General features: G+C 23.2%; 6 protein-coding genes across 6 annotated transcripts; 3 read left to right on the top strand and 3 right to left on the bottom strand. All coding sequences in view use genetic code 6, as the record gives it.

The window, feature by feature from the left end:
* Positions 1-31: 31 nt before the first annotated feature.
* On the top strand, positions 32-364 carry TTHERM_000661719 (hypothetical protein; the record flags this gene model as incomplete). Its single annotated transcript, XM_012798602.1, has 2 exons — positions 32-40; positions 101-364. The coding sequence occupies 2 exons, from the start codon at positions 32-34 to the stop codon at positions 362-364; spliced, it is 273 nt and encodes a 90-aa protein (XP_012654056.1).
* Positions 365-810: 446 nt separating this feature from the next.
* TTHERM_00661720 (phospholipid hydroperoxide glutathione peroxidase) lies at positions 811-1,365 on the bottom strand (the record flags this gene model as incomplete). The annotated part of the gene is made up of 1 exon (XM_001020136.1): positions 811-1,365. The coding sequence occupies one exon, from the start codon at positions 1,363-1,365 to the stop codon at positions 811-813; it is 555 nt and encodes a 184-aa protein (XP_001020136.1).
* A 1,176-nt stretch (positions 1,366-2,541) lies between these two features.
* Positions 2,542-7,046, top strand: TTHERM_00661710 (josephin family protein; the record flags this gene model as incomplete). Its single annotated transcript, XM_001020135.3, has 6 exons — positions 2,542-2,754; positions 2,806-3,021; positions 3,215-3,454; positions 3,513-3,968; positions 4,019-5,275; positions 5,421-7,046. The coding sequence occupies 6 exons, from the start codon at positions 2,542-2,544 to the stop codon at positions 7,044-7,046; spliced, it is 4,008 nt and encodes a 1,335-aa protein (XP_001020135.3).
* Positions 7,047-8,484: 1,438 nt separating this feature from the next.
* TTHERM_00661699 (josephin protein) lies at positions 8,485-10,168 on the top strand (the record flags this gene model as incomplete). Its single annotated transcript, XM_001470842.2, has 9 exons — positions 8,485-8,592; positions 8,644-8,742; positions 8,815-8,942; positions 8,995-9,123; positions 9,188-9,266; positions 9,331-9,385; positions 9,446-9,795; positions 9,851-9,949; positions 10,010-10,168. The coding sequence occupies 9 exons, from the start codon at positions 8,485-8,487 to the stop codon at positions 10,166-10,168; spliced, it is 1,206 nt and encodes a 401-aa protein (XP_001470892.1).
* A 665-nt stretch (positions 10,169-10,833) lies between these two features.
* Positions 10,834-14,525, bottom strand: TTHERM_00661700 (calcium-activated chloride channel protein; the record flags this gene model as incomplete). Its single annotated transcript, XM_001020134.2, has 10 exons — positions 10,834-10,900; positions 10,973-11,109; positions 11,178-11,378; positions 11,438-11,536; positions 11,592-11,739; positions 11,802-12,119; positions 12,670-13,039; positions 13,100-13,982; positions 14,188-14,438; positions 14,504-14,525. 10 exons carry the CDS (start codon positions 14,523-14,525, stop codon positions 10,834-10,836), a joined length of 2,496 nt encoding a protein of 831 aa, XP_001020134.2.
* A 1,378-nt stretch (positions 14,526-15,903) lies between these two features.
* Positions 15,904-19,959, bottom strand: TTHERM_00661690 (BRCT domain protein; the record flags this gene model as incomplete). Its single annotated transcript, XM_001020133.3, has 3 exons — positions 15,904-19,269; positions 19,347-19,459; positions 19,521-19,959. The coding sequence occupies 3 exons, from the start codon at positions 19,957-19,959 to the stop codon at positions 15,904-15,906; spliced, it is 3,918 nt and encodes a 1,305-aa protein (XP_001020133.3).
* Between the last annotated feature and the right edge of the window lie 704 nt (positions 19,960-20,663).

Here is a 20,663-nt window from a genome sequence, read left to right on the forward strand (position 1 = left end):
ATAATTAAGTTAGGAAGCAATAATTTAATTAATGCTCTTGGTAATTATAATGCATTTATTTTATATTATTAAATTTTAGATAAATAATTAATTATAATAGCGCAAGCATTAAAGTATCAAAATAGTTCGTAAGTTAGTCACCAAAAAAGTTATGAATCAAGAAGAGCAAGATAAGTTTACAAAGGTTATTTCAGACGCATATGAAGAGTTAATAAATTGCAGACCTGAAAAGCCACTTGACCATTTTATTTATTATATATTATCCACTCTACCTGCTGATTAAAGAAATAAAGATGCTGTAGTAAGAGCATTCTTTGATAAATATTGCGAAACATATTTAAAAAATGTTAAAAAAATTGCATGAAAGAATAATTTAATAAGTATCAAATTCTACATATTTCGTATCATGAATAACAAAAAGCGATAAGCTTTCTAAAACACTTGTTTGGCATTTACTTTTTAGCATTATTAGAAAAAGAAATATTGTTGTTTTAATAATAATTTACCTGTCTGCTTATTCATTCATTCTTAGATTCAGTTAAAGTTTATTTTTTTGATTGAATAGAAATTAGAGCATTAGTAAGATTGATAAAATGATGTATGTAATACTAATTTAAAATAAAATAATAAATGGAAATATAAAATACATAAATAAATTTATTATATTAATCAAATTTGTATTAATTATTCAATTACTTATTTCTTTTTTCATTATTAAAACAAATCTTATGAAAATATTTGCCTATTATAAATTAATTATCAATAATATTTGCAATCCTTGCAATCACTTTATTTTTAATATATTTCTAATCAATTTTAAGTGGCCTTAAGTGTATCTAAGTCTTTTTAAATCTAACTCAATGGAGTTGAAGCGGCGTAAAATGAAACTACTTCTCCTTTTGTGTTGATAAGAAATTTGGAAAAATCTTCAGTTATTTTTGCTCCATTTAATAATTTATAATTATAGAGAGAAGAATGTCTCTTCAAGAATTTGTAGAGAGGATGCATGTATGAACCATTTACCTCTACCTTCTAAAAAACTGGAAATTATACAAGGCTAGAATATGAATCTTTAATAGTTTTGAAGTTTGAAGGTTCATTATAGAACTAATTACAAGGGAATGCCAAAATTTCTAATTTATCTTTGTTTTCTTATTTAAACTAATTGAGCTCATTGATTTACTATTTAAAATTTGGATTTTGAGATCCAGTATTTACTACTATTGCATATTTATTAGCAGTCAAATCTCCTAAAAATACTTCTTCCTTATCTAAATTAATAACTTTAATATCGCTTAAGCTTCTGTAAGGAGATTCGACGATGTCTCCTGCAAACAAAAGCTTTCTCAGACCACTATTTCCCATATTTACTTTTTTGGCTTAATAAACTTATATAAAAATGAAGATAATATCAAATTTTGCTTTTCAATTATTATATCTTTAATTTAGATTTTTCCTAACCTTTCTTTTTGATATTTATTTTCATTAAGATATCAAAAAAAACATACATACATACATATTTATTTCAAGCTCTGTTTTTAAAAGCAAAAAAATAATAAAATCATTCACTAGCAAAATCAACAAATTCTAATATTTTAATAAAAAAATCAATTTATTTTTAAATTAATACAAATGTTTTGAATGAAATCAATTTCAAAGAATCAAATTTATGAAAATGTTTGAACATTCAATCAGTTTCAACAAATAAAAAATTAAGATATTTTATATTTTTTGTAATTCTGAAATTTAATAAAATCTAAATTCGATAAAATAGAATCCAAAAAAAAAAATGATCTTTAGATATTTTAAATTATTATGATTATTTACAATATTTTAATTCAGTTAGTTTTGAACAGATATATTTATAATTATATGGTTAAAAATAAACTAATAGATAGAGATTTAACATACTCGATTTTTTATTATGGCATTATTTTTTAGCAAAATAGTAAAATCGAAAAGGAAATTTTAAAGGATTTTCACAAAATTTATTAATTTTCTAAAAATAAAATGAATGATAGAATTTTTTTTATTATTATTTTTAGCTTTAATTTATGTTTAAAGAGAGTAGTTTTTATATTTAATTTTATTAAAAAATAGAAAACTTATTTAGTCTAAAAATTTTGCATTAAGGATTTTGTTTAAAGGAAGTATATATATTTGGTAGTATTCAGAAATAAATGGATTAACGAATATTTTAGACTTTTTCACCTTAGTTTATAATTAATTCCATATATTTATAAAATATTGAAATTTTTAATGATTTTAGTTAATATTTTTTGTTATTTTGCATCTAAATTTTCTAATAAATACGTGACTGATAAATAATACTCTTAAGAATTACTGAGCATCATTTGTTTTTGGCAACTAAAATATTCCTATTAAAATTAAATTAATAAACTGTTGTTATATAAGCATAGACGAATATTCAAAAACTTTTGCAGATTACTAAACACAAACACACATAATCATATAATTAGAGAATTTTGTTAAGTTAGCATTTTGAAGCTAGGGGATTGATCACTTTTAAATTATGAATTTATGAAAGGAGGAAGAAGCTAATCACTTGATACACTTAAATTGTAGTAGTTACATGCTTAGCAACAATTAAAAAATAATGATATTAAGCAATCGTATTTACAGATATAAGAAAATTTATAATAAAAGCTCATAAAATAGGGAGCTTTATAATCTTTAAGTCATTTCAATAATGCAGTTAGTGGTAACCACATGTCTATAAGCTCTAGCAAAAAAGTAAACATTATAAATGAAACTTTTTAAATAAATATTTGAAACATAATTTAGGATTTTAATGGAGATCCATAAGAAATAAAGTTGTTTGTTTAGCAACATAACTAGAATTTTAATAAACTAATGAGCGAAAAATTAGATTTAGAAGAAGAAATCAAATATCTAAAAGGGTAGAATGAGTAGCTGCTTAAATATCAGCAGCTTCTTTCTATTTCAAAATCTAAGCAAAACATGGAACTTACATCTACACCTTCAGGATAGACTTCATATGTTAGTTATTTTAATTTTATATTAAATTCAACATAATAAAAAGAGTTAAAAATGCTAAAATAAATAAATAATTCATAAAATTTTAAAACAATTCAAATTTTTCAAAAAAAAAGCATTGTATTTGGATTTTTCTAGCAATAGCATTTAAACTGGAAGTATTTAAATTATTTTATTATTAAATACAAATTAAAAGAAGGAATATAGCAACATTAAAGTGGATTTAATGAACTACTCAATCAGAAATAAAGAGTTGGAGAATGAGTTATTTTAATTACAACAATAGATGAGAATGTATAAAATGCAGTTAACAAATGACTCTCCTAAAAAATTTCTTTCAAACACAGACTATGATCCTCATCAATTCTCAAACAAAATAAGCGACTTAGGGAAAATAATAGCAGATCAAAAATCAGAAATTCAATGTTTGTAAATGGTACTCTTTAAATTATTTATTAGATTTTTAATTAGGGATATTTTATTTATTTTTTAAGAAAATAAAAGAAAAAGAAAGATAAATTGAAGTCTTAAGTGACAATGCAAAGCAGATGTAAACAAGCATTAACTTGTTGGAGAAAGAAAAATTTGTATTAGAAACAAGTTGCCAAAGTGAAATATAAAGGGTTAAAGATTCTTAGGCAATGGAACTCGAATCCCTGAGAAAATTGAATAAATAACTTGATGAATCAATTATGAAAGCATAAAATTCTTTAAATGAAAGTGAGTAAAATAAGCAAGAATAATTGAAAGCGAATAATAAACTAATTATTGAGTTATAGGAAGAGCTTAAAAATGTTACTAAGCAGAAAAATTAATTAGAGTAATAGCTTTCTTCCTAGTTAATGGATTTGAGAGGAGAAAAAGACTTGCAATTAATCCATTTTAATAACAAAATTAAGGAGCTAGAAAATTCAGTTAACTAATGGGAAATAAAATTCTATAAATAAAAGGTATTTTTCTTTTGATTTTAGATAGTAAAATAGCTTGATAAACATTATAGGTAGCTCAAGAGTAGGAAATAGATTAGTTAAAGGAGTTGCATGAACAACGAATATTATTAATGAAAAAAGAAATGGAAAGTAAGGAGAATTAGTAGTTAAAGAAATAAGAAAATTTTCAACAAAATTTAAGGGATGCTGAAAAAGATAAAAATAATAAATCAGAAGTTATAAAGTAGCTCAGAATTGAGTTAGAAGACATTAAAGCTAAGTTTAAACTAAGCAAAGACTCATATGAGATACAAATTGAAGATTTAAGATAGGAAATCAAGAGGTTTGGCTAATCAAAAATGGAGATGATGGCTTAGCTTGAAGAAAAAGAAAGAGAAAACAAGAAATTGTTTAGTTAAATCTAAAGCTGTAAAGCTGAAATTGAAGAATTAAAGTCAAATATAGAAGAAATGAACAACCAAGTAACAGAATTGCAAAAATAAAATTCTGAAGAATCTTTTTCACATATTCTTGACCAGAAAATGATGGATCTAGAAAAAGAGTTTCAAAGAAGGCAGAAAGAAGTAGAAGACGAAAGGATTTTAGAATTAAAAGCTTAGAGAGATAAATTCATTGGGGAAATTATTTAGCTAGAAATTAAACACAAACACGAAATTTAGAAATTCTAAGATCGCTTAGATGGCTATCAAATGAAAGATGCTTAATCAATGAAAAGCTTGGATTAGAGAATTTAAGATATCAAAGATAATTATGAAAGCTAGATCGAGCATTTAGCTAAATAAAGTTAAAGTGAATTAAATTAAACCAAATAAGATTATGAAAAGCAAATTGAAGGCATTAAGAAAGAATAAATACAGAAAGAAGAAAAAATGAAATAAGACTTTGAAAGTGCTTTGTAAACTTAAAAAATTGATTATGAGCTCAATTACTTAAAGCCTTTGAAAAAAGAATACAACGATTTATAAAAAGCTTCAAAAGAAAAGATAAGCGCTTTAGAATCTTCTTTGCAAATTATCAAACAGGAAATGGAAGGATAAGTACATTTCTAAAAAATCTAACTAGAAAATACTAAAAAAGCTTTTGAAATGAAGCTGTCATCTGATAAAAAGATAATAAAAGAATTAGAGGAATAAATAGAGTTATAAAAACAGTAAATTGAGGAGTAGAAAAATACAATTTCAGAACTTTAAGATTAAGTAAAGCAATTAAATGCATTGATAAATATTATCAAATGCGAAAAGTCAGAGCAGTGTAGCTTCCTAGAAGATGAAATCAGTAAAATTCACCAATCTTACTCTTCGAAAGAAGTAAAAAAATATTCATTATTTATAAAAAAGTTTTTTGATTGATAATTTTGCTGAACAATTATTTGCAATTTTTCTTTTAAATTTTATTAATTAATAAAAATAATTTTACATTTTATTTATTTATTTATTTATTTATTTATTAAAGAGTGATTTGATTTTGAAATACGAATAAGATTAGAAGAAATAAAATAAAGATAATCTAAAATTTATTTTGAAAGTGAGATAGTAATTTGAGGATTTACTTTTGATTGAACACTAGAAATATGAGAAAGTTTTAATGGAATATGAGGAGCTGCTAAGACTTTATGATGCAAAAGGATGCAGAGAAGAAGATGCTATCCTTATTCAAGCTCTTAAAGATGAATGCTTTAAAACATAAGAGGAACTTAAGTATCTTATTCTGGAAGTTGTAAATCGAGAGAAGATGTATAATAAAATATTTACTAATTACCAGGAAACGGAATTTATGTAGATTCTATTAAAGAAAGCAGAGAGAATAGAATAATTCAAAAATATGATTAATACCAATCAAATAAGCTAGCTTGAGAGCGAATAGAGTTAGCTTGATATTCCCTTAAACAGTGAAGAGTTACTGCTTCCTAATTTGAATATTTCAACAAGAAATAATAAAGAATTCCTGCCCATGGTCAATACTTCTAAATCATTCAAAGGATTTAAAAGTGATGAAACCCCTTCAACTAGTGCTAATTCTGGTGCTTTGAAGTTAACCTCTAAAATAGTGAATAGGGGCTTTGATCTATCTGGAAATGGAAATCAAATAAAAAACAAAGCAGAAAATATTCCTATCGCAAATAACTAGAAAAAACAAAGTATATCAATCTAGTAAAATAGTGTGATAAATTAAAGTTAGGTTATCACTAAGTAAATGCAACCTCATTATATGATCACTTAGCTTAACTAAACAAATAGTGTATTTAAAGGAAATATCGATTTGAACAAAAATTTATAAAATTCAAGCTCATCAAATAACTAAAGGCCTAAATATGAACAATTCTGTACCCTTGACAATATTTAAACAAGCTAACAATTTAAATCGAAGCTTAATTCAACAAAAAATTAATTCCATAAATAAAATAGCTCTGTACTAGGCAGTGATAATAATTTAGGAGACTTCTCCTCTTCAAAAAGAAAAGTAACAAATAGAGAAAGGAGATGTTTTTCATAGATGTCAGATTATTAAGAAGATGTCATGTAAAAGTAAAACGATAGGTAGCATACAGAATTTAATGTGCAAACTGAAGAACCGCTTCTCGTGGTTAATGCTTAAAGTGTGAATATTTAGAAAAATCCTTAAGGGCCATTTTTAACCCATGGAAACTAAAGAAGAAAATACCTTTAAAGCAATAAAAATAAAGCATAAATGCATTAAACTACAACTAATTCCTTTTAAACTTCACACTAATAGAGATTTTCAACAGGAAATATTAGCATAAATAGCCAAATTAATTTATAACAAGAGTTACTTCCTGCCTTTTAAAAAAGCCAAGAAGATTAAATAGATTAATATGAAAATATGCAACTTAAAATGCTCAATCACAAAAGTGTTGAGATTTCTAACCATCAAAATGAAACTCAATAAAATAATAATCTAAATATGAGTATGAGTTCTTAATAAAACTACGGTTCAGTACCTGCTGAGTCGAGAAAGACCTCATATGCATAAATTTATGCATAAATGTTTATGAACAAAGTGAGTAGAATAGTAAAAACTTCTGATGGGAGTTAAAATGTTCGTAAAAAAATAATTTGATTTAAAATATTCATTAATTAAATATTATTGTACATAAGCCAAAAAATATAATTAAACTTACAATTAACTTATTTATAAAAACTATTTTTAATGAGAGGATTTCCTTATTAGTTTAAATATCTTTATGAATTTAATTTATAATTTAAAAATGTTGTTTATTTTTAAAAATGAGAATTTATATAAATATAATAATATAATTATACTTTTTACAATATTTTTAATAATCAGATTTCTTAATTAGCTTTTATATCTTTAAAAATCTACTTAATAAATTAAAAAGCTATTTCAATTTTTAATAAATTTTATAAATTTTTAAGCTTAAATGCTTTAATAAGTAACTTCTTCATATAAAATAAAATTATTGATAAATTATTCTTTTAATAATTAGATTTCTTAATTAGCTTTTATATCTTTAAAAATCTTCTTAATATCAATTTTTAATATATTTTATCATTTTTAAAATCTAAATGCTTCAAAAAGTAACTTTTTCATATAAAATAAATTAGTATTAAAAATTATTTATAAATTTTTCTTTTAATAATCAGATTTCTTAATTAGCTTTTATATCTTTAAAAATCTTCTTAATAAATTAAAAAACTATTTTAATTTTTAAAATCTTAATGCTTCAAAAAATAACTTCTTCATATAAAATAAATTATTAATAGTATTAAATATTATAGATAAATTGTTCTTTTAATAATCAAATTTCTTAATTAGCTTTTATATCTTTAAAAATCTTCTTAATAAATTAAAAAACAATTTCAATTTTCAATAAATTTTATAAATTTTTAAGCTTAAATGCTTCAATAAGTAACTTCTTCTAATAAAATAAATTAGTATTAAAAATTATTGATAAATTATTCTTTATTAATAATTTAAGATAATTTAAAAAATAATTTTATAAATCAAATTTAAAACACATTTTAATCCTTTATTTAAAATTAATAAAAAATTTTTAATATTTAATTCATCAAATTGCTTGTGTTGTCTTCAAAATATAAAAAATATTTTTTTGATATTCCTGAGAATTTATTAATTCTTATTAAGATTTATATAAACATTCTTCTTAATTTAAAATAATACTTATTTTAATTTTAATATCTTAAAATTATTGTCATTTTAAGTAGAATTTGTTTTTATAATTAAAAAAATTTTCCATTTTTAAAAATAACAACAACTTTTTTTATGAATTAGTAATTTAGACTGAAAAAAATTCTAAAAAAAGTACTTTTGGATAAAATAAGCTTAAGTAACATATAATTTGATAAATAAGAATATATTTAAGATCAGACTCATTATTACTTATTTTTCTGATTTTATTCAATTTAAATAAAAACTAAGAAAATTTGATTTATAAACAATTAAGTACTCAGACAATTCTACTAAATTTAAATATTAAAAAAGATATTAAAAAGATACTTTAAAACTTTAGATAAATATGTAGCCAAAAAAATAGGTATTAATTTATTGGGAAAAGCAAGGTTTGGATTAGCTTTGCGGAGTGCATTGCATAAATTCTTTGCTCTAAGGTCCATTTTTCAATGAAGTAAAATACTTTTTTTTTTATTCTAATTTAACAATTAACCTTTGTACAAAGATTGAATTAGCATCTATTGCCAGAGAATTAGATGATTTGGAAAAACAATTAATGGCAGCATAAGGAATGGATTCAAAAGAATATTTATCTTATTTAGCAGTAAAATTAATTTTACATTTTGATAATTCTTCTTAAATGAATAATAAATACATATCTTTTCGAATTTTAAAGCAAGACTCATAAAATGTTGCTGATGATGGAAATTATTCAATTTAAGTATTGTAAGCAGCTCTTAAAAAGATGGGAAATTTAAATATAGAAAGTGTTGATTCCGAAATAAACAAGGGATAGGATCTTAGGTATTATTTTTAATGAAATTGGCTTCTTATAAAAAAAAATGTTGTTATTTAGCACTGAAATAGGATTTATTTGCAATTCTGATCATCACTGGTTTTCAATAAGATAAGTTGATGGTATCTGGTATAATTTGAACTCCACTAATAGAAGAGCTCCTGAAATTATTAGTGATTTTTATTTAAGGTAAAATTTAAACTAATTCCTGAAACTAGATAAATATATAGTTAAACTTATAATTTATTTAAAGTGCTTTTTTGATGTCAGTAAAAGAATCAGGATATAATATTTTTGTAGTAAGAGGAGAGTATCCTAGTAGCTCAAAAGAAGTAAATAGAAACTAATTTAGTTTAAGTAATAAAGAATTTACTCTAAATTTAAAATAAAAAATAGCTTTTCCCACAAGTTTAGAATTACTAAAAATGGCTCACTAAAGAAGAAGTTTTCTGTAAAAATATTTTAAATTAGTTTAAACAAATTTAGCAACTAACATTTATTTTTAATAAAGAAATTCACTAACAAGTTTCAAAAGACAAGAATTTTAAATTGAATATCGGGGGAACTGATTAAGAGATGATGGATAGAGCCCTGAAAGAATCATTAGATATGTATAATAAATAAAACTAAGGAAAAGGTAATATGGATGAAGAATATGGTGACGAAGACGAAGATGAAGAAGAGAGAAAAAAGAAGGAAGAGGAAGAAAAGAATAAATTTAAAGCATTTTAAGGTTAAGGTATAAGCATGCAATCAAATACTAATAACTAAGAACATGATTAACTTAATTAATACTTTTCACAGTTTGAAAATCACGAAGATCCTGAGTTAGTCTTCGCTATTATAATGTCGTTATCTACAGTAAATATCATTATAAAATTGAATAAGCTAACTAACCATTTTAATCTATAATAAGAAATTTGAAAGTAGACCAAGTCAAGGATTAGTTCTCTAATTTAGATTTCCTGATGGATCTAAAAAGGATTGGACTTTTGCTTCAACATAAACAATAAGAGTATTTTTATTTTTTAATTTATATGATCTCAAAAATTAACTAAAATCTTTTGTCAAATAGGATTTATATGATTTCTGCAAATCTATATAATAACCAAACAAAGAATATAAGTTTAAATTAAGCTAAAACTTCCCTAAAGTAGAGCTTAATAATTTAGATATAACCTTAGAATAAGCTTCTATAGCTAACATGACAGCTTTAATAGTTACTAAGATATGAAATTGTTTTTAATTTTATTAAATTAACTTAATTTTGTGAATTTATGCAATTTAAAAAGCTTTTGTAAATATTCATTTTACTTATGTTTGTTTTTGCTAATTTTAATATTTTATTTTTTGAGATATTCAAAAATTTTTAGTAAATCTATTAATTAATTACTTAGAATTTATTTTTGTTAAATAAACAAAAAAGGGATGATCTATTTATTTATTTTTTTATTTACCCTTAAATCTCCAATCATAAAACAAACAAACATTTCATAATCCCAAAATCTTAAAATCATTTTTTATTTATTGTAAATGGAAATGGCTTTTTATTCTATATTAAAAGGATATTTAAAATTACAGATAGTTAGATAGATAGATAGATAGATAAATTGATAAAGTTTGATTAGAAGAAAATTATACATGAAAAAAAAAAATTATTATTGATTTTATCAAAAAGTAGAAAATAAAAATAAATATTGTAAATTTTTAAATAATGTGTATTTATTTGTAAATAAATGTATTTCTTATAATAAAACAAGCTTGAAATGTTAGCAAGAATTTATTTTATCTTAAGAAAAGTAATATAGTATAATAATATATAGTGATTTAATAATTAGCATATCTTAATTCATATTCAAAAATAAATTTTAGATTATTTATTTTTATTCTGATAAAAAATCAATTAGGATTATTTTATTGTCTCCTTCTTCTTCTAGTTGAAGGCTAATCAACACTTTACTCGTTTCTAATATATTTAATAATTTACAATTGTAATGTTTTTAATTATTTGAAAATAAATTAGTTAATTATTTATTACATATTAGTTAAATTTGATAGAGGAATACGTAGATTCTACTGTACTTTATTATCATCTTTTTATTTTACTTGCATTAATCTATCTAGGAATTTTTATTTCGCTATTTATTTTGTTGCTGGATTTTCTCTCTCATAGTCCTTTTTAATCAGTAATTAATTAATTAATTTAATTATTAATGTATTTCTAATAATTTTATGAAATTTACAGTGTTAAATTTATCTTCAATTTAAAAATAAGATTATTCATTAGGAGGTGCATCTGCAACTTTAAATAGTTTTTAATTTATTTTTTGCATAGGTAAAACTGCATTTATTAAGCCAATTCCACAAGCAATAAACTGATAAATGCTATCAATTCCAAGATTATTATTACCAATTACAAAGATAGAAAAGAATATATTACCAGCCTAATTAATTTATTAATAAAAAATATTTTTAAATTAGATGAAATTTAATAGATTATTACACAAAATATTATAATTGCAAGTTCTAAAAGCTCAGTCATTTCTATAGTAATTTCATTACTAATATTATACTTCACTATTCTTCTATACACTAGCTCGTACTTTATTAATTTTAAGTAAAATAAACAGTCTTTTGATATTTTTAAATTATTTTACTTTATCTAAAATATAGTTGAGTAAAAGAGTTAATGCTACCCACGGCAAGCAAGCAGGTATGATTGGAGCATAGAAAGCCATTAAAAATATTGTTTTTAGCTGTCTGCTATACTTAAGAATGATATCAAACTCAGGATCTTCAAATATTCTAAAAAATAATTAAAATAAAATTCTATATTAAAAATTTGAATGAATGAATTAATTAATTACTAATTGAGTTATTATTGAGTCGAATAATTAGTTTGATTCTAACAAGAATTCTTTGCAAAATATCTTTTAATTGCTTTAAAAATTCCAGGAATGTTCAGAAACTGTAAGAAAGAGCCCATGATTGTGCTTGTGATAAACACATATTAAATATTATATACTAAACCACCTTTATCAAATATCTTTTAGAAATAGCTTCCACCATCTAAGTAAAACATCTAGTTTCCAAAAATAATCAATGCAGATACTGTAAATTAAGTCAAGGATATCTTTTAAATAGCACTTATGTAATATTCAGATCTTGTTTTTTATTTTTCCAAACTATTAAAGTATATTAAATAATAAATTTATTTAACTCTTTAATTTTGTTGTTTATTTAAAAAATATTCAATAAAAAACATTAAATTTAATAAAATTTAATTGATTTTTTATAAATATTCAATAAAAAACAGTAAATTTAAAAAAATTAATTGATTTTTCTAATAATTACTCTATATTATTGAATAATTAATTTAAAGAAAAGAGTTAAATTAAATTAAATTAAATTTAGAATTTAAGAATTTTAGTTAAATTTATTTCAATAATTTTTTAATTAAAATCAAAAAGTTATTTTTTATAAATTTATTTTTTTAGAATAATCAATCATAAGATAGTAAGTAGCTAATAGCTGAATAGATAACCATAAGATAGTAGCTGATAGTAGAATAGATTCCATATAAATAATAAGTAAGGTTTTATTTAAATAATTATTATCTCTAAATCTATTTCTAAGGATTAACAATAAGAAAATAGCTAACTGTTGAATGAATTTTTAATTTATTTGCAAATCATTTTAATGGCTTTAAAGATATAAATGAATGAAAATAATTACTTGGTAAATAAAATGCAGAGTTCTTTTAAGATCAAATTCATAACATTGATAATTACAGATATTACTATTCCAACTATTTGAAGAGTGACCTCAGTATCATAGACATAAACTGTTTTGTTGTTTTTAATAGTTTATTATTGTTTTAAAATTTAATTCACTACAAAGAAGCATCCAGTTAGTAAACCTACAAGAATTATATACATAAAAATCTATCTCAAATTTTGGCTGTGAATGTGAAGATTTTCCCAAAATACATCAGATGGGGCTGGTGGTTTTTGAATTTATAACTACTTTCCACCGTAATTCAATTTTTTAGAAAATCGCAAAATCCTATGAAAGGGTTTATAAAAATCTATTATTTAGTCTTTTTCTGTTATAAAATATATTTTTATAAAATTTAATTAAAAAATTTAAATTATAAATTAATTACCTTTAGCAGATTCAAGAGAAACGAATGCCCAGCCTGTAAATTTACTAGAGAATATTTCTGCATCATTTGAATCATAAAACTTTTTAGATAGGGAAGTTAGTTCGGATTCCATTACTTCTAACTCTTTATCAAGTTTATAAGCACTCTACCCAGTTTAATATTCACCATGAACGTATCTATATTTTACTGCTGCTTTTTTTTATTATATGATAGCATCCTTTTTTTTTTATATTGCCTTGAATTCAACCAAATTGTAAGAAAAGTTTATCTTTGATACTGAAGTATATGCATTTTCTATCAAATTTTGTTACAAAAATATTTTTAAATCTTCAAGGTAATTCCCACTTGTAGGATTTTAAATTACGGGAATTTCTTTCACTAGCATAGTATAGTCTTCTGCAGAAATATCAATTATATCAGTGACAGTATCAATTTTTCTGATGTAGTATCTGAAGTACTAAAAACATAACACAACAACACAGACAGTAGCCATATTCAGTATATCTTAAATTTACAATAAAGTAGTTTCATTTTTCTTATTTCCAACAGTCAAAATAGTTATCCAATTGCTTTGACAAGTGTATTTATAATCAACTGCTTATTTAGCTTAGTAACTATTCGAGCATTAGTCCCCATAATATATATTTGTAAATAAATTAAAGAAACCAGATGTTAAGAATAGCATTAAAGTGAGAAATATTGAGAATTTTGTAAAGCCAAAATAAAGAGGAAATCCTGCTCCTAAATAAGATAGCTAGGAATTATCACTGCTTAAACTTAATTTTGATCTATAAATAGTTTTTGTACAACAAGGACACAACCCTTCCTTTTCATCTTAAGAGCTCATTTATAATAAATCAATAGGACCAACTTTGCTTGCTTTCTATTTTAGTTTAAAAGTTTTTAAAAATTGAACATTTCTAAATTTATTTAATTTGTTTTAATTTATTTATTTTTTAAGTTATTTTGCCTTTAATTATTAGTAATCAATCACTTTTTTTGATGAAAAACTTATGATTAAATAAAACATACTTACTTATTTACTTACCTTATCATAAAATGAATGTTAAAATATATGAATTAATTACTTAGTGCTTCAGCGCAATATCTAAATTCGGTGGTATTTAATCTTTATCAAATTCATTTTATCCAGGCAAATTTACTTATGAAGATCGAGGAGGCAATAGCATAGATTTTATTTTTTCTGCAACTACTTTTTACTACTCTTCTATATCATCTTTTTTTGCTATCTAATTATAATTAGCTGATGTTAAATCATCACTTGACTTATTGCTATCGTTTTGTGCAATTAATTTATTATGCTCGCTCGTTAATGGCACTATAAAATTATTTTCATAATAAATTGAAAATTAATTATATTAAAATAAAAGAATGATTGATTACCAACTCTATTCTTTTTAATCATGCTTTTTACCAAAAAAAATAATTTAATTTTTATATTATTTAGATAAGTTTTGTTTATATAATAATTAGAGCAAACAAGAAAGTATTAATTAAATCTTTACAAAGTAGTCAGCAACAATATTGCGAGATCATAATAAAGTCTACTTGATTCATTTTAAAATTCATTTTAAATTTATCAAACAATGCAACATAAATAATGAACATAGAAATAATAATAAAGAATTTACAATTTATATTTAATTTATGAAATAATATCTATTTCTTCTATTATTTTTTAATATATGTGCCAGAATAAAAATTTTGTTTCTATTTTTTTTTCAGGCTAAAAATCAATTAAATTTTGTATTTATATGTTACTTATTAAAACTCTACCAACTTCTATTGCTTTTAGCTATCTTTTTCACTAAATAAACAAATTAAAAAAATATTTGTATGAATAGTTGAATTCAAAAAAATGTAATCCTATCTCTGTGCAATTAAGTTATTAATAATCTTCATCTTAAAATTCATTTTAACTGTTTGTTTCAAATTTAATAAAATCATTCAATTAATCAACTCATAATAAAAAATAATTTGCTTCTTATTTAAAGTAATTCAAACATCCTAATTTCATTTTTCTTCTTTCAGTATTCATTATTTTAATTGACCAAAATTTAAGAGTCAGTAAAGATTTTTAAAATAATGAACTTTTTTTATTTTTTTTTAAGATATTCTTTTGGTAATAACCACTAAATAAGCAAACATGTTTAGATATATATCAATGCAATTACAAAATATTGAAAATAATAATCAAAATTTTAATTAAATTTAAAAGTTAGTAATTTTTGTATATTAATAAAGGAACGAACAGAAACCTTTCATTAGATATTAGAAATTTATCTTTGATATTTTTGAATGAGTTCAAGTTCTGTTTTATTTGTGCTTATTGTATTCTATAATACCTAACTAGCCTTGTAGTTCTTTTGAGAATACTAATTTCTTTTGTAAGAATTAGATATTTAGTCACCAGTTTATTGTTAGTAATACTTTGAATTGGATTGTTTAGTTGAGTTTATAGCTGAATCTTATGAAATTCTATGTAGTTTTTATTGAAAGGAATCTATTTACTGGAAGAAAGTATTGCTTTAAATGAATTATTCACTCTAATAAAAAAAACTTTGCTATTAATTAAAAAATATATTTATTTTATTAGGTATTTGTTTGAAATTTTCATTTGAACAATTTTGATCAGTTCATTTATTTATTTATTAATATAATTTATTGGAATATAGATTTTTAATAAAATATAAATACAACCTTTTTATTTGATTTACAAATTTTAAATATTATACATATTTTGTTTGCTTGTTTGTTTGTTAATTGATTTTATGATAGTAATTTCAATTTTTAAAAAAATCTTCTGATTAAATCAAATTTTTATCAGATTTAAATTCACTAAACAATGCTGCATCTAATATTGATTCTGGCATAATGCAAGTTACAACTTTAAGCTTAGAAACGGTTTTGTATGTATAAAGATCGCTTGGCCCCAAAATGACAAAGATTTCTCCTTTTTTGGCTTACTTATTTGGTAGAGTCTTTCTTATTTATCCTCCACCAGCTTCAATTAGAGAAGTTAATTCTTCTTCGTTTGGTTCAGTTATACTTTTAGAAATGTAAAATGTGTAACCTTCAAATATTTAATTATCGTGGGAAATCTATTTTCTTTTTTATATAAAGAATTCTAAATCATTGTTGAATCTCTCCTTAAAATATTATGATTCTTCTGGCTAGTAATTCGAGTAATTAGACAACAATTTATTCTGTCTAATACTATCTGTTAGCCATTTTTCATGAACAATTGGTTTCTTTTTCATGACTGCCAACAATAACTTTATTGTTCTTTTTGTTTCTTTTACTACTAATATATCAAAATCCTGATTATCTTCTATAAGCGTAGATTTTAATTGCTTGATGCCTTTCTTTTATTCTGGTTTTAGCTTAAATCCACTTACTGATATCTTCATACTTTCTTTTATAGCATTTCCATCTATATCCTCAGCTACCATAGATTTATCTTGACTTTATCTTGTTAATCTACCCTTGCTTTAAGAATTTTATTCCTTACTAACGCTATCCTCAGATTTAGTCGAGTTTCTTGAGTTTTCATCTTACATTTTACCTGTTTTTTATTTGAGTAATTGAACCCAGCTTGACTAGACTTTTTATTTCTTCTTAGGATCTTCACCAAGGTCTTCTGATTGATCACCGTTACTATTATTTTTTTCTTCTTTTAGGTCATTCTATTTATTTTTTGATTATTAAGCTCCTCTTTTATTTCCAGATGAGAAAGCTTAATCATCACTGCTATTTACATCACTACTTTAAAATAATGTCTTTTAAGGAACAGTGCTGCTTGCTTTATTGAATGCCTTTTCCTCAAATTCCTCTACCACAGATGGCTAAGTTGAAGAAGCAATAGGAGATATAGATTTTTTCATGTCAGACATTGTAAGAGTACGTAAAGGAAATTTTTTATTCATAAGACCTATGTTTCTTTGCTAAGCTCCTTAAAATTATCCTGAAACTCCTTAGTTGCTATTTTCTACTCCTGATTGACTGTCTTCTCTTTTTAAGTTATTTCCGAATCCTGTTCTGCTGTTTTCTCTTGAAGAAAGCTGATGATTGGAATTAATTTTATTTTTGTTATTTTCTTCCTGTTCTTCTTCTTCATCGTTGCCAAATAAATCATCAAATTAATTCACTTTATCTAAATTAATATTTTTCGCCTTTTTTTAAGGATCATCTTACTTCTTTGAGTTATTATCGCTTAAAGTGGGAAGTACATTTATTACATAGTTTTATTCATTATTTAAAGAATTTAAATTTTATCTTAAATCGTTTGTTTCATTTTATGTCTTTTTTTTATCAGTTTAATTTTGTTAGGCCTTACCTTAGCTTTAAAGTTATTCTCTTAATTTCTTGAGTTCTTCTTCTTGCTGCTTTATCTTGTTAATTAATTCTTAGTTTTGTGTATCTTCTCTTTTTCCATTCTAACTCTCAGGGGAATCTATTAAAGTATTCTAAAGAGCAGCAGGTTTTTCGCTGGGAAGAGGAGAATTTATCTTGCTATTTGAGTCAGTTTGGTCTATAAGAGTGGCACCAAGCTCTTAATTAGAAGTTGACCTTGATTAAGCTGATTGCTGAGATAGTTTCCTTTGCTTTTCATTTTGAACAGACAAAAGATTCAAATTTACTTCTTCATCTAGAAATGTAGGACTTAAAGATATTGGGCTTTTATGTTTTTTATTAACTTTATTTTAACTACTTATTGATTAGTTAGCAGATTTTACACTAACTTAATCATCATCTACTAACGTAGGGCTAAGAGGAGATGTCTTTTTATTATACCTAAAAGACTGTGATTAATTTTGACTTTAAGGCGAGTCTAAGAGAGTTGCTACTAGATTCAAGTTAGTATTTCTCTATTATTGTGTTTTACTTCTTTCTTAAGTACTACTCTCGAACCATCCATCATCATGAAAGGAATCTTCATCTATTAATGTCTCCTAAAGCAATTCTTTCTGTATATTTTTAGATGAAGGTTATGGGCTCAAAGCTTTTTTAATTTCATTTTCTCTTCTTTTAATAACCTCTTTTTTTTGTTGCTTTTCCTCTTCAGATAAATCAGGAGTTTTATCGTTTTCAGGTATCATTTTTTTATCATCTTAAACTGATTTCTTATTGCTTTAGCTTTGGTTTTCAGCTATCATTTTTTTATTTTCCTGATTATTTTAACTTGACTCGCTAGGTTAACTAGCTTAATTTTAATATTTTTTATATAAATAATTGTTCTTTAATATCTCCATCCTTCTTTATTTTTCTGAAAGACCTTGAGAAGCTTAAATTGGCAAAGAGCTTTGAGTAGTCTAAATAGGTAACGAAGCATTAAAAGAAGCTTGATTAGGCTCTGTTTAATTAACAGATTTTTAAAATAATTTTGAATCTTCTTAATCATCTTTGTCTGAGAGTTCAAGGGTCTTTTCACATTCCATTTTATTATTATTTCTTCTATTTTGTTAGTTTTTGAATAAGCTATTCTCATTATCACTCTACTCTTTATCACTTAACTCAAGAGTTTTTTCAAACATTTATTGATTATTTTTCTTTTTTTAGCTTTGTATGTTTTTATTTTAAAATAAATTGTCATTATCTTCTTCTCCACTTTTGTCACTTAACTCTAATGTTTTATCATATTAATTGGCATCATTTTGCTTTTTTTATTAGCTTTTGTTTTTAAAAATATTTTATTCTTCGTCATCACTTTTATCACTAAGCTAAAGTGTTTTCTCACATTCCATTTATTTATTAGTATTTTTTTTACTGCTCTAAAAAAGATTCTAGTTATCTTCATCACTGTTTTTATCACTCAACTCTAGCGTTTTATCATAATTGTTAGCATCTGACTAAGCATTTTTATTTTTAGTTTATTTACTCCTAAATAAATTATTTTCCTCCTCTCTATCACCTTCATTGCTGGATAGTTCTAAAGTCTTGTCATACTCACTGCCTTTTTAATTACTTTGATTATTTTGATTAAAGATATTTCCCTCTTCTTGATCATCCGCATCACTCTTGATCTCCAAAGTTTTCTCATAATCTCCTGCAGATTATTTATTTGAATTTTAAAACAGCTGCTATTCTTCTTATTAGTTCTCTTAATCACTCAATTCAAGTGTTTTTTCATATAAATTAGATATATCTTTCTTTTTTTTAAAAAAATAAATATCAATTTAATTATTCTATTTTAAATAATCAATCAAGGATTTTCTTTCTTGCTTACTTGCTCATTCATATTATATTTTTTCTGGTCTACTTGATCTTAATCTGCAAAAATATTATTATTTTCAACATCATCTAAGTCTGTTTCATCCAATTCGATTGTCATATTATACTCTATTTTCAATTTGATTAAATATAATTCAGTTAAAAAATAAGTAATTAATTCATTCATTACTCTTTTAGCTTTAAGATTAGCTTATTTCATCTCTTTCCCTTTATCTCCTTTCTTCGCCCTTTTTATAATCCTCATCAAAGGCGACTACATAACATTTATATTTTCCAATATAAAACTCATGGTCAGGAATGATGCTGAATCTTTGATTTTGTTCAAGGCGAACTTTTTTATTAGGGTTAAATGATGCCTTTTTAAAGATACCTTGCTTACTGTTTAGATCTTAAATATATGCATCTCCATCATTAGTGATATAAATTTCTGCATGAAGAGGAGAAACACCTTCTGCTTCTATAACGACTTCTGATTTAGTTGAATCTGAGCCTATATTATTTTATCCCTCATAGAGGTAGTATTTAGATGGGACTAATTTCTTTAATGGGTTTTGAAAAACAGCCAAAATAGCCCATTTAACTCTATTTTATATATTTGCGATATTCATATCTCACTGATTGATCGGCTAAAGCAATATGAACAATTAATTTATTATTTAAAATTATTGAATTCGTTGCTATGAATCAATATATTAAGTATCTTCTTTTGTAAATTTTCTTATTGTAATTAAAACCTTTGCTAACTATAATTTTATTACCGCCGTTCTTATAAAAAATCAAAATAATAATTCAAATCTATCAGATTTAATTGACTGTAGCTTCGAAGTTTACTTTAAACCAGGTTTTTTAATTAAGCTGTTATCAATCATCTCCTATAATAATTTTATCAAACAGGATGTCAAAAATACCTTATCAAAAAAAATTTAAAACAATAACAAATTCTCAACATGCTTTTAAATGCTATTTAAATACTAAGATGACCTAATAGAAATTTACTATTTTCAATACAAATTTTGTTTCCTAAAAATAAATAATTAAATTAAAGCAAAATTATTTTAATTTAAAATGAATTAAATTTAATCAAAAGGTAAACAACCATTAATTAATTGATCATTTATTTTAAATAAACTAAACTAAAGTAAAAAGAAAAACAATTTTTAAATGAATATTCACTGTTCTAAAATTTCTTTGATCATTTTTGTAGTTTTTATGAAAAATTTGATTATTTATTTATTTATTTATTTATTTAAATACCTACTTTAATACTTGAAAAGCTATTATGAGAAATTAGTTAATTTTAAAGAATAATAAT

This window comes from Tetrahymena thermophila (assembly GCF_000189635.1).
Source record: "Tetrahymena thermophila SB210 genomic scaffold scf_8254577, whole genome shotgun sequence".
Taxonomy (NCBI): domain Eukaryota; phylum Ciliophora; class Oligohymenophorea; order Hymenostomatida; family Tetrahymenidae; genus Tetrahymena; species Tetrahymena thermophila.